This window comes from Plectropomus leopardus, chromosome 13, assembly GCF_008729295.1.
Source record: "Plectropomus leopardus isolate mb chromosome 13, YSFRI_Pleo_2.0, whole genome shotgun sequence".
NCBI lineage: Eukaryota > Metazoa > Chordata > Actinopteri > Perciformes > Serranidae > Plectropomus > Plectropomus leopardus.
The window spans coordinates 3,710,803-3,724,771 of record NC_056475.1 but is presented as its reverse complement, the minus strand read 5'-3'; the positions used below and the strand labels follow the sequence as shown (position 1 = coordinate 3,724,771).

At 40.7% G+C, this 13,969-nt stretch overlaps 1 protein-coding gene across 1 annotated transcript in view; it reads right to left on the bottom strand.

The window, feature by feature from the left end:
- Window positions 1-13,377, bottom strand: part of LOC121952813 (CXADR-like membrane protein) — a 63,723-nt gene extending 50,346 nt beyond the window's left edge. The window contains exon 1 of the mRNA XM_042499654.1: window positions 12,982-13,377. Within this exon, the coding sequence (XP_042355588.1) occupies window positions 12,982-13,015 (34 nt within the window). The 5' untranslated portion in view covers window positions 13,016-13,377. The remainder of the gene's footprint in view (window positions 1-12,981) is intronic.
- Between the last annotated feature and the right edge of the window lie 592 nt (window positions 13,378-13,969).

Below are 13,969 nucleotides of genomic sequence, written 5' to 3'. Positions count from 1 at the left end.
TTGGTCAAATCAGTCACCACTTCAGCACATTCACAACCAGAGAAATCAAATTACTGAGCTCCGAGGGCAACAGCAGAAAATGAAATCCTGTTTGTAAGCTTGTGATCTGCTCCCGTCTCTGGAATCTCTATTTTTTTTTTTTAAACTGTTTTCACTCCACTGTGCTGTGAAATTTCAGGACAGCTACCCAATTAATTTCTAGCCACTGGTATGTCAGTCCTATCACTGCAGCCAGTATTACTGTTGACATGTTCGAGAGTGCTTCTGGGATGCATGCCTCATCCAACACCACTGACGGATAAGCCCATATGTGCGTTTTGGAGGACAGAAATCCATTCTTAACATAGTTGTTGCCCTCTGCTCACTGAATCCACACATTCCTCTCCACGACTAAGGCGAGCAGCACAAAGGAAGCACATATGGTCAAGGTTGTGTGACGACTGCCAGTTATTTTTTCCTTGCACGGGATTAAAGCTTCTAAGACGGAATAAAAAAAAATGACCTGGAATATCTGGTGCAGGAAGATTACCTGGAACTGAATTATTCAAATGTGTGAATGCAATTTGAGATAAGGCAACAGGAATCTTTCCAATGTCCTTTGGAACGAATTGAACATGCTTAAGAGGATGTTTACGTCCATGAGAAACATCAGCTACAATACCAGACGAAACTATCACAGAATCAAAGTCTGTTCCAAAAGCCTCTCTGCTTCTTGCAGTAATACCATAAAGCATGTCAGTAATAACGTGTCTTTGGTCTTGCTTCTCTTCAAAGCCATTAACCAGTTCAGTTATTAGAACATTAGAGTTTATCAGCTGGGAAAACCTGGAGTTGGGAACTTCTAGAGGTAAAGTTACAGCTTAAATTCATCATGAGACACTAGGATTGATGTAATATTTCATACCTTCATACCTTACTGCAATTTCACTGGAATATACGGTATATGACAGCATAAGGGTGCGGCACTAACACCCCTTTCAGCTTTTCAGACTAATAAATACACAACAGAAACCCACAAAATGTTAATAAAAGTAATATTGTCACACCTATTTTCCTTATTTAACAGATGGTGAAAAGTTTTGCAGACTTGCAGGTCAACAGGTGCATTGGATAAGACAAAGAGCCGACGAAAGCATAACACACTGTTGACTTGAACTTAAATAACTACATATTGGTACAAAGAGATAACCTGATGACGGACTTTGTAACGAAACGTTAATAAAGTTCACTTTTGGTCGCAAGTGAGGCAAATTGTGTATGGAGTGTATGGAGTTTTTGTTCTGCTTATTAAACAGAGAAATACAAGTGTACACCTTTTGAATTCAACTTTCTCTCAGTTTTGGAAACCTGATGAGGCGTAATTGCCTCATCGTAAAAAACACACTTCATTCAAACTCGACAGAAACAAAATAAAATTCACCCAAACTGTCTTGGTTGCTTTCGCTAGTAATCTAGTAAGTCAGTCCACTGCTCCAACAATAACCAGCTCCAATTTGATCAAAATATATCCTTAATTCACCAAGATAGATGTTAAAAACATGCCGCTATTCCCCACGGTCTCTCTTTGCTGGCCGCCAGCTGTATACAGTCCTGTAACTTCTCCCTCCACCACTAGGTGTAGCTGTGTCTTTCAGCCCAGCTGCCTGTTCCACCAGTAAAAACCAGAGACTGAGCTCTGGTGGTGTATGCTGTGCACTACATGCAATGAGATAAATAGAAAGAGTGCCTGTATTAATGATGATATTGACATCACTACAACAAAGCCCGGCTGGTGAAGAAACACAAACAGTCGGAAACTATAGCATGATATTAAAACCAGGAGTTCCAGTGTACAGGAGGTCCAATAGGCAACACTCAGACGTGTTACTGGGGCAAGATAGCTCCTGTGATCATGAGCTTTCCCTTTCTGTAGCACTTGAGCCTTTTGCCTCTTTTGTCTGTTGAGGATAGCTCAATCCTCAACAATCAAACAAACTGACCGACCTGAATAAGCCCAATGAGGAGTAATATTCCCCGACACCCAAACACAGTTTTTAACATCTGAGATTCTATAGCACATCACATCCTGAATCTGAAAACTCAGGAAACAGTGAGTCCTTTTGTCCTTCCTCCTGTTCTTGTAAATTGCATGTTTTAAGCTAAATTCACACAAGCACACACACACACACACACACACACACACACCTACACACAAAGCCAAGGTAGGTATCAGAGCAGCATTTTGTGTGTTTCTATCCGAAGCCTCACACACTGCAGTTATGCTGTCAGCCTGCATGAGCACTAAGGTAGAAAGGCCAAGAATAGACATTAAAGAGACAGCTGGTGCCAAAAACACCAGCAAACAGGAAGGAAACACACCTGCATTAGAACCAAACGCTTCCGCTAAATCTTCACAGAAACATTCAATTTGACTCTGGTTTAAAAGTTTTACTAAGGAAGACGCAAACTGCATTACATGTAATTTGTCTGTGTGTAATTAACCTTTGTCACACACCATTTTCTGTACTGTGAGTGGGACAATAACTAAAAAAGACTAAGGATAGCTTATAGTTTAGCTTATAGTTTATTAGCATTAGGAATAACGGGGAGAAGTGGGAGGAAATGCTCCTGTAAGCTGCTTTTAACCTTCAGTGTTCAAAACAATATCTCTAATCCCACACACACAGAAAGACACAAGCCACCAGATTAATTTCAAACATAAAAATGTAAATCTTTTGTTTCAACAATGCTATGGTTTACCACAAGTCATGTTTAGTCACAAAACCACTATGTCTAAGAAAATATCATATTTTGGCTTAAAAGCAACACATTTGACGACACAAACACAGCTTGATACACAGCGTCAGGTCACTAATAAACACCTACATTTAGGGGACACAAACATCACTGACAACAATGACAAGTGGCTAAAATCACCCACAGCTGGGGTTAACAAATGACTTGCTAAAAAAAACACCCTTTTTGGAGGGCACAAATGCAATTAGAACCGCAGCAATGACTTGCTAAATGAAACGCCCAAGTTAGGGGGAAACATAGAAACCGTGTTAAATTGCTAAAAAAGAAAACTGACATTTACAGACACCAACGGGGCTGGAAACGCAGTGACAAGTCGCTAAAACCCCCCATATTTAGGGGCAAAACTGCAGCTGGAAATGCAGTATTGACTTGCTAAAAAAGAAAAGAAACAAGGCTGCTTAAGAACGAATAACAGCCTTTTTTCTTGTTTGTTTCCATATCTGTAGTATTGTGCGGCCCAAATTAGTGTTCTTAAGAACAAAACTCATGACTCAGGTGGTCTGGACATTTGAGAATGAGAAAATTGGATTTTTTTTTTGCTTACTATCAAGATCTTTAACTCAAATGATCAAAATTATGAGCAACGAGCAAACCTTTTATATTTAAGTAATCCTAAGTCAGTGTTTGTGACAAACAGAAGCTGTGACTGATGACCATTTGACCACAAACACTTTGTAAATTTGATGTTTCTAATATGTCCCAGCTTTACAAGTTGACACAGGCAGCCTGATCGCACCATTAAACCATTGACCGGCATGTAATGGATTATGGGATACTGAGGACAAGGGATACACAGGTTTTGTACTTCATTTCAGACAAAACAAGGCTGCAGCTCTTCAGTATTTCTCTAAAGCTTTTGGAAGGGGACAGGCTTGGTTTAAACCGTTCTGACATACAGTAACTGCAAACTTCAAAGGAGGCCGGCTTGATCTGGGACACAGCTTTAAAATGTTAACTTGTGTTTAGGGATGCGATCTTGGGATCTGTTTCAGATGGAACTCAGAGATATGGAACCTGAAGGTCTGGCTGCAAGAAGGCTTTTTTTCAGTCTAATGATTCACAGAAGATGTTGGGTGCCATCTGTGAGTGAAATGAGCAGAAAGTGAAAACAAAGAGGGAAAGCAGGAGTGAGAGAGTCCGGAAGTGGAGTATTGCAGAGAGGGGGAAGCTTAGCTCAACAAAATTGCTTCATAAGCAGAGCAGTTCCCTAACCTCAGCCAAATGGGTGACTTGATATCCTAAGCAAACAGGGATCAATTCACTCTATTTGCTTTTCATTTCCAGAGAAAATGTGCGCTTCATTCCCGATACGTTCCAGCCAACGGTTGTTAACGGCACACTCATGTCTTCACAGCGCTCACAAATCATTCAGTGCCTCTGCATTTCATGCAGACATGACTAAGCCTATTAATTATATCTGCAACACCAACCGTATTAATTATATCTGCAACACCAACCAATTTACGTTAATGCCTCAATACAGAATTTATTTTGGTTATATAAGGATTAGGCTGTCAGACTCAAATTGTTTCTTACAGTGTCTCTCACAGTTCCTTGAAGTGTGAAATAAAGATTTTTGCAGCTTTCATTCCCTGATATGACAGTCGTTTTGACTCCAATTTTCATATTGACAGTGAAAAAACAATTAGCTGCAACAAACTCGCACTTGTTGTGACAGATCTATATCCGTTAGCAGATTTAATACCACATAAATTCATGTCATCAGTTAAAAACAAGCAGCAACCTCCAGGGCTGAAAAATGAAGCCAATAATGAAGTGCCAAAAGCTGCAGGTCTTGTAATGGCCACTTGAGGAAGGCCCCAAACAAGAGCCAATCCCCATCGAAACCCATGTTAAAATGCCCAACTTTACAACAGAAAAACAGGTTTCTGGCCAGGTGGCAAAAACGGTTTTGATCTCATAAGCTAATTACCTCATTCATGACAACCATATGGGGGTAAATTTTTATACAACTTGTTTGTTTGAATGTTATTAAGGATTAAAGTTATGTATAGTTAAGGCCATTGGTGCTTTTAGTGATAGGCTCAGAGTCCAAGTGGTCGTTTGTGCTAAATTTGAAGAAATTCCTGTAGGGCCTTCTTGAGATATTACAACAATGTGACAGATGCATGGTCACACCCTCACCTTTGACCTATGAGCATCAAAATCTAATCAGTTTATCCTTGGGTCCAAGTGGACATTTGTGCAAAACTTGGAGAAAAAAAAAATCCCTCAAAGCCTTTTTAAGGTATCATGTTAAGAAGGATGTGACAGGCAAGGTCACAGTAAACTTGACCTATGTCCTCTAAAATCCATTCAGTTCATTGTTGTGTTCAAGTGAAAGTGATCACAGTGACCTTGACCTTTGACCAAAATCTAATCAGATCATCCTTATATCCAAGTAAGTGTTTGTGCCAAATTTGAAGAATATCCTTTAAGCTGTTCTTCAGATCTTGAGACCTTGGCCTTTGACAACCAAAATCTACTCAGGTCATCATTCAGTCAAAGTGGACGATTTTATTTTAACTTGAGGAATTGCCCTCAAGGCTTTCATCACAAGAATGGACGGTGGAACGGACTGACAACCCAAAAACATCATCCCCCTGCAAACAGTTATCACAAAAATCGAACATAGCTACAGTCACAATTAGAAGTTTCAGAATGGGAGTTCACAAACCGATGGGCGACATCACAGTGGCTATGTTCATTATTTTATGCAGTCTAAGGTTGAAAAGTAACATCAGACATTAACTTTTGCAGGAGCATACAGCAGGTGTGCACAGTAAATTCCACAACAGCTTGTTAAAGCTTTGCCTTCCTGTTCAGTCTGTGTGGACACCTTGAGGAAAACTTTTCAGACAGCAGACATGCCCTGCAGCGTGTTGTCAGATTGATCAGATTTTTTTTTAAAACTCTGCATCAGTGAAGAATGCACAAACAGGAATAAATTACATTTACCGCAGCAATGCTTCCTGTCAATTACAAAAGGCCAAATTGTTGGTATTGACGTGGAGGCAGCATCTCATTTAGAGAAACACAGACACACACAACATCTACAATCCTCAGATGTTCCTGACGACTCCACAGTGAACCACATGAGCGTCGCGGGAAAGTGAATCACTGGGAGCCACCAGCATGATCGCTGTCTTTCATGAATGTTTACTTCTCACAAACAACTCTGTTTCATTGACAGCCCAACATGATCCCGGCGCTAAATAACCGCAGAGCACTCAAGAAAACGCACCCACATGCATGACTGAACAGCCAATAAATCTGCAGGGTGGGTGGAATTAATATCGCAAGACAAATATTTTGGAAATGAATTTCAACCTCATTTCTCACAGTGAAAACATGAAGAACATATGGTCTCCATTACAGGAAACTGGAGTCGTAGAAAAGCCTCCTAACGGCTGGGCGGGGAGGATGCTTCCTGTCCTCAATCCAGTCAGACATTTAAATTCTCAAAAGCAACTCAAGGTGTAAACTCAGCTTTGTTCCAAAACATGATTAATTTTCACATTTAGAAGAAAAGACGTTTTGAAATATTAAAAGCGTTATGAGACTGCTGCCAACAAAATACGGCAATCTGGTAGAATAATAAGAGCCTCTAGATCCTGGCTCATGAATTTCAGCCGACAAAACATTGTTTTTAAGCCCTCAAAGCAGGAAAAACATTGAAGAGTGCACAGGGGTGAAACATGACTCCCAAAATAAGCATTATTCTGGCAGCCATCCATGCAAGATTTGAATAATGTAGTGGTTGGAAAAACAATGGCCACACCTGACTGAATACTTGAGTGAAATAAATCAAAATCAGACTAACATCATATCATATTCCTCGCCTGTTGTTTTCACCAGGTGTCCTCTGGGATCTGTTTGAAATGTTAAAAACTAAATCTCTTCATTAAAATGAGCAATTAGTGCAAACTCCTCAAGGACTTGTCATGTAAGTAAGCGTAAGGCAGAAGTGTTTAATCTCTGTGCGATAAATACAAACGCCTGGAGCTTTTTGGCTGCAACACAGCTGATTTTGTACACAGCCACCGGCTTGTATGGATTGCATAGCTGCTCCCCAAAGTCTCCAGCTATGCTTTGAGTGAGAATGAGAGATGGTTTTGGTTGTTTAGATGGACGGAGTGCGGGCAGGGAGGGAGGGGGAGAGCGGGTGAGCGGCGAGGGGAAGATGTGAAGGGGGTGAGAGGGGAGAGAGACGACGTTGTCACAGTGATTTTTGTCAGCTGGCTGAAGAGGCGCTCAGTAAGGGGAAGTTCCCCCCTGCTGCTGCGCTCAGCTAATTAAAACTCACCCTTTACACATGCCTGTGCGCGCACACAAACACACACGCAGCTCCATTTTTTGTGAGTCTGCTTTCAGAGGAATCTATACTGGGGATTTTGTTTCATGAGATAATACTACAACAATCACGGTTGTAAATCAATTATAAAAAAAAAAACAAAACATACAAACGCCAGAGCTCAATGTATTTCTGCTATCAACATCAACTCATTAAGTTTGAAGATGAACTTGATCACAAGGTCAATCACTGAAATGATTCACAGAATTTAAATTAACAACACATTGTACATTGTGTGCAAATTTATGCCGATTCTTTAACCCCTTGGAAACCTGGAGTGACATTATTTTTCTTGTGCCATTTTCAAACGCCTTTCATAAGCCTGAAAAAAGTGGTGCAGTTTGTTGCAAAAAGGCAATGAGCAACTTGGTAAGAAATGTTTCACAAATTGCAAGAAGGAAGGAAACAAGGACAAGGAAAAATGGTAGGGAAAAACTCTATTTATAATTATCACATTTACATATGTATAGTTATGCTATCCTTTTTTTGTTTGTTTGTTTGTTTTCTACTAATTTTTGGGTAATTTGCTCATACTTTAACTAATTTCTTGATCATTTTGGGGTAATTTCTTCTTCAGTGGCTCATTGCTTTTATTTAAAGAAAAAAAACTTGCTGAGGTTTCAAAGGGTTAACACAGAAGACAAAAACAGTAAACACACTTGGTCTTGCAATCCTGCAATCTGCCCAGGTCATATACTGTCTGTTACCGATGTAAGATAAGATACAACAACTTTTGTGCCACCAAAACAGTGTGTCGTTAGCCGAAACAAGATCCTTTCCTATACATGATTTTGTGCCTAAACCTAACCACGCCTTCACCATAGTGTTGTTGAGAAACAAACAAACAAAAAAATGTACAATGCAGCACATCTGTGGTTTACAGCATACAATATTTTTTTCTGGCAACTGGGTTGTGATTCCACTTTATTTATATCAATCTCTATCTATCATTCACCAAAGTGCGAAGTTCGCTCTGTTCATAGTGCTTATTGTGTACTCTTAGGTCATACCAGATGTGTCATTAATTAAGAAAACGTAGCAAATTCTATAAAAATTGTTTTCAATTTGCTGCAACAATGCAGCAGAGTTTAGATAAGAGATGGATATCTTAAACCTTAACAGTTAAAACAAAATCTGAATGGCTATATCACACAAAGTAAATTAGAAGACATGCTTTTTTGTAGTTTTTGGTTCAAAAACACCCTTTAACAGGCATGTATTCATAGTGTCTTGTGAGTGTAAGTTGCACACGACATGTGACAGTGCTCTGCTCTGACTAACTCAGAGTGTCTGACATGACGGGCAGCGAGCGAGATGCTGGCAAGCACGCAGGGAGACCCAAGGTGAATCTGGACTGATACAAAGAAGAGATGGCATGTGCATCAGAGAGAGAGAAAGAGAGAGAGAGGGGGAGTGAAGTCTGCAGACACTCCAGTCACTCATCCCACAGAACAACAACAAATCGAGCTATCTACCTATTTGAGTCTCTTGACTGTCAAAGTCACCTATGAGACACGCGGCAGAGGCGGAAAGAGGAGACAAGAGGGAAAGAGAGAGGGATGAAAGGGAGATGAGGGAGGGCGGCTGCCAGATATTTGAGGCCAGAGCCCTGCAAGATGTCACATCCTAACCTCTGGCACTGGAGACTTCTGTCATCTCCACACTTGACAAATCCTTACGCCTGCCGCTGGTGATCTCCTCTATATATAGAGACAAGGGGACAGATATGGCTTAACTCATTACCTCCGCCAAGGAGGTTATGTTTTCGGTTCGGTTTGTTTGTTTGTCTCTTTCTCAGGAGGAAACTATCAGCCAGATTTTGATGAAACTTGGTGGAGGAGTGTAGCATGGGCCAAGGAGGGACCAATTAAATTTTGAAGCAGATCCAAATCATGAGACTGATACACAAGTAAATTTTGTATTTCCTTATCTTTGCAGGATAGGGCATTACTTAGTGGAGGTTAGATCAACTCAGTGAACAATCAAGTCGGCATATGATAATTTTGGCATTGTACATTTGTGTAAACCACAAATATGTCACAATTGCAAGTTTCATATGCATCATATCAATGTCTCTAAAGTGACAAAGTATATGTCACATAGGAGAGATGCCTGCCAAGTTACAGACCACTGTTCGAGACAAACAAAAACATGGATGTGATTTAGCAACATGTTCTCAACCCAAGTTATCACATATTTCTGCTTTCCAGAGGACTTCCATACCTACATATTTTGCTCTAGGTATCTGTCTTTTTTAAATGGCGCTACTGTGATATCAACACAAGCACATGGTGGGATTACGTTGCATGTGGTTATGTTTAGGCAGCAAAAGCACATCACAACCAGTGCCAGGACGTTGAAAATGCACATGTTGGCACGGATGGTTAGGCTTAGGCTAAAGAGGCACATGGTGAGGTTTAGGAAAAAATCATCACATTCAAACAGGAAGCAATCACTGGACTCCAACATGAAAGTCCGGGGTTTGTTGGATCCATCCATCATCCTTCCCACCTACCCCATAGACACCCTTGCACTTCTTATATTACGCCGTTACCTGCAGCGTTGCAACCCGTCTGCTTATCATGCTGCTGCAGAAGGTGCTCTCCGGCCATCCGCTGGCATATAATAACAACCTTTTTTGTCCGTCCGCGTTCTCAGCTGACGCTGTCCAGTGGCATATAATGTGAAAGCGAAAGCTGGCTTTTGGCGTTGGGATCTTACACCAAAAGCACCGCAAAAGTGGCGCTACTTGACGACTTCAGCATGAGAGCGTGCCGGATTTAGCGAGTAATTGCTTTATTGCCAGTGATTTCGTTTGCCACAAACGTGGGTGTGTTGTAGTGACCCATCGCTGTTTTTCCAATGAAAATAGTGGCATAAAAGACATCTCTGCTTTTCCTGCCAGGATAGTGGCAAAGTGTTGTTTATTTTTTTCACTGAGTCATTGTTGCTTTTCCTGCTTGGGATTGTGTCCTCAACTCAGTGTTTTAAAGCCAAAACGTAATCTTTTCCTCACCGTAACCAGGTGTTTTTGTGCCTAAACTTAACAATGTATTAACCACAGAGTCCAAAAAAAATTCCAATTCATCTGCTACATAATAATGTGAAAATGTAACACATCCGTGGTTTGCAGAAATATACCCTGCCAGCACTGTGTCTGGCACTGGGGTTTCAGTGTGGGATTCTGAAATGCTGTGCATGTCAGTTGAAATGGGAGGTACTGGCTCCAGCTAGTCTTTGAGGATATCTGGGATATTTTCCCATACTGCACCAGGCAGGAGGCACAAAAAATGAGTATCATAAAGGTCAAATAAAAAGTGTACTAAAAATACAGTGTGGTCCATAAAAGCAACTGGGTGAAGGAGACAAATCCAGGAGAAGAGCTGGAGAGTTTATGTCCAGCCCAAAGGACAAAAGAGCCTAATTTCCTCATCATCCCCTTGGCACGTAAATCCTGCAATAATCATTCATTCAGTCTCCCACAATTAGGAAAATAATTCATTCTCATCCGGCTAGTTTTGCTGTTTTCCAGTATGAATGAGGGATGACAAATTATCATGTAAAAGGCTTTTAATTGTACGATACTGGCCTTGGACACTGTATTATCTTCATTTCAAGGTCACATGAACAGGCAGTTGTTGGATGATAATAGCTTCCAGCACAGCATGCCTTGGAAATCTTCATAGCTTGGGTGTGAGCTGTACTTTAATCCTGAGGTGAAGTCAGCATTGCACAGAATGCAGACCACCCTCAAATATGTTGCCAGTTAACAAATATGTGAAGCTCGGTGGCTGCTCTCACTCAGAGAAAAACACAACTCTTTTCATTAAAAACTAAAATACTAATTGTGGCTCCGTCTGATTTATTCAGCTGCATTTAATTTGCGGCAAAAGCAAGGACAAGTTTTTCAACTGCAGAGCGAAGGGAGGCAGCGCCACGAGGTAGAATGTGCTGTTTTCGCCATGGCCTGTCGAACCTCGCTCCTATAATGCAACTAATGAAAGCTCCCATCACCCCATGGACAACTGGACTAATTGTAATGTCATGGCCCTGTGCTGTTGTGACGGCTGAGCGCGGGGCCGGGATGTGCTCACACGTGTCTGATGCGTGCTGACTAACACACGGACAGGCAGTGGAAACCAACAACATACATTTCACAATAGATCTACTCATGATTTGCTCTGTCAAGAAAGTAAATAAACAAGTATGGTTAACTTCGAGGAGCCGATAAGAAAGAATATCCCTTTGTATAAGAAGACGTTTCTAATGCTTTTGCACCACATTGATTTCTTGATTCCATGTCATGCACATGAACATGTGCCTGATCCTCATGGGTTTACACCATTACAATATCATTGCAGTGATCAATCCAAAATATGTGCAATCTTGCTGCTCAGTCACCATACATAATACTCTGCCTTCTATCCAAGGCCCGACAAACGAATTCTGCCACAAAAAACGGTTCCCCTTTTAAAACATAACTCAAATTTTTCATCGCCATCCCACCAAAAGAAATCAACATGAATGGAGGTCATTTTATTGAAAAGTGCACCCCTGATAGCTTTGTATGTAGGACAGTCAACCGAAAAATAAACCTCATTCTCAATTTATCCTGTGACACACAACAAACAACGTCTCTCCTCTTCTGGAGCAGCTTTGAACCTACCAGTCTCTCAGGCTAATGCTACAGTTCCTGAGCGTAACTGTGCACATAGAGATCTTTTTGTTTAAATTTTACCACACATACATTGAACCTACAAAATGCACTACATATAAGACTTTTGGCAAAGCATTTTTGCCATTTTGTGAATCATAGAAAAAGACTTTCAGTGCAGAAACAATGCTGCACAACCAGAGCATTGAAATCTTGTCACCTTGACCCTAGTTTTCACCAAAGTCTTCAATCTTCTACACACCACACTTTCACTAAAACCTTAAGAACTAAAGAAGAAACGAATGTCCTTGAATATAAGGCGCCATTCAATCATACAGAAGGCACAATTTTGAATGGAAGTCAGCAGTAGGGCCAGTTTTATATCAAGTAAAGTAAAATCCTAAAATCTTTCTGCTAAAAAACCAGCTTGGCATTAGGTTTCACGACCTTAAAGTTCCCCGACAACAGCAATATTTTAAGGTAATGCCTATACATTTCAATTATAAAATAAAGTACCATCATTATGCTAAACAACCAGCTTGGTATTAGGTGTCACGGCCTTAAAATTTGTGTACAACAAGACTTTATTGCAATGCCTATACATTTCAACAATGAAACACTTCATATGGAATTACAAATAGCAATTTTCATATTCTTCAGATTTCTATAGCGATAGTGGCTATGGTAGGCAGTGATGACCTCTGAATACCACTCCTACTTTTTCTGCAGCTCAAAAGTACAACAATGACATCACTATATTATTTACACAATGATAAAATAGCAATGGAAATCATGAATAGGTTGTAGTCACCTTTATCTCATCGTTGGTTATGGTATATTTCTTCATTGCCATTTGCTCAAGAGATCTTCAATAGTGTTTTTATAATTACCCTACTGCACTTAGAAGTATACAACAATATGCCAGCACTGCAATATTTTGCACATTAAATTTCATGCATTACTCTGTGAAACTGCCTTCCATAAACTCCCAAACGAATTCTTTTCTAAGCTACTTTGCAAACAACAATACAGCCACCAGCTCCACTCATATAGTGAAACTTGTCTCCAAAAACACATTTTTAAATCCTGTCTGAGAGCACACACGCATGCACACGTACACACAGCCATGCACACCTCAAAATCCACAACTACAGCCGGGAACGTGCATTGAACTTACCCAAGAACAGTGTGGCGAGAGAAGAAGCAGGCATCCCGGCATCCAGCAAGGACAAATCCCAGCAGGAGAGGAGAGAGTGTGCAGGATGTCTCTGTGACTGACTGGATCGACTTTACAGTAACTACAGTGTGACCTGACGGAAGAGTGAAGAGTACCGCATGTCTCCAGCACGCCGCGCAGCATACAGCGTCAGCATTCTCATTCATTCAAGCGCAGCAGCAGCATCTCCTGCTCAAACTGATCACCAGCGCAGCACGGCGACTTCTCCTTGAGCTCACCCTCAGCTCGTGTGCGGCGTGTTTCCCTGGTGTACACGAGTCCACACGCAGCTTCCCTTCTGTCCGTCCTGCCCCGTGGCCCGCTGCGTGGAAATCAAAAGAGGAGGTGCAACAAAGGTGTGCCTTGTAGCAGCCGGTAAAATGGGGACCTCTACAGTTGATGCGGGCGCACACCTCCGTTTCCTGATCCAGTGCTCACTGTACTGCGTCCCGACACAGGCAGGCATCCTCCTACGGGACAAACATGACATTGTACTGCCCCTGTTTGTTTTTTATAGTGTGATGCATTTCACAACATTTATATACAAATGCGTGGCATTAATATGTAGGTCATTCCTGTTCTGCAAAAAACATTTCTGTCCTCATGAATTTCTTTCCTTAAAAATGTGAAATATTTACATAAACACAGAATAATGCACATTAAGAGGACTTCTATTTGTACATGTGCTCGGTTTTATCAGGTCTACAGTGAAAAGTAATTAACTTGTACAAGAACTTTAAGCCATGAAATAGCCTAATAAATAAATAAATAAATAAATGAATACATTCTTTAGTATTTTAAAGGCATATCAAAATTTTGAAACTTGGGCAAAGTGGCGTTTTTTTCTCAAAAACATGCTTAGAAGGCAGTGAGCAACCTAAGAAGAAAAGACCAATGAATCAGCAAGAAGTCAATAAAAAAATGAAAATTATCTAAACTACAGTATGAA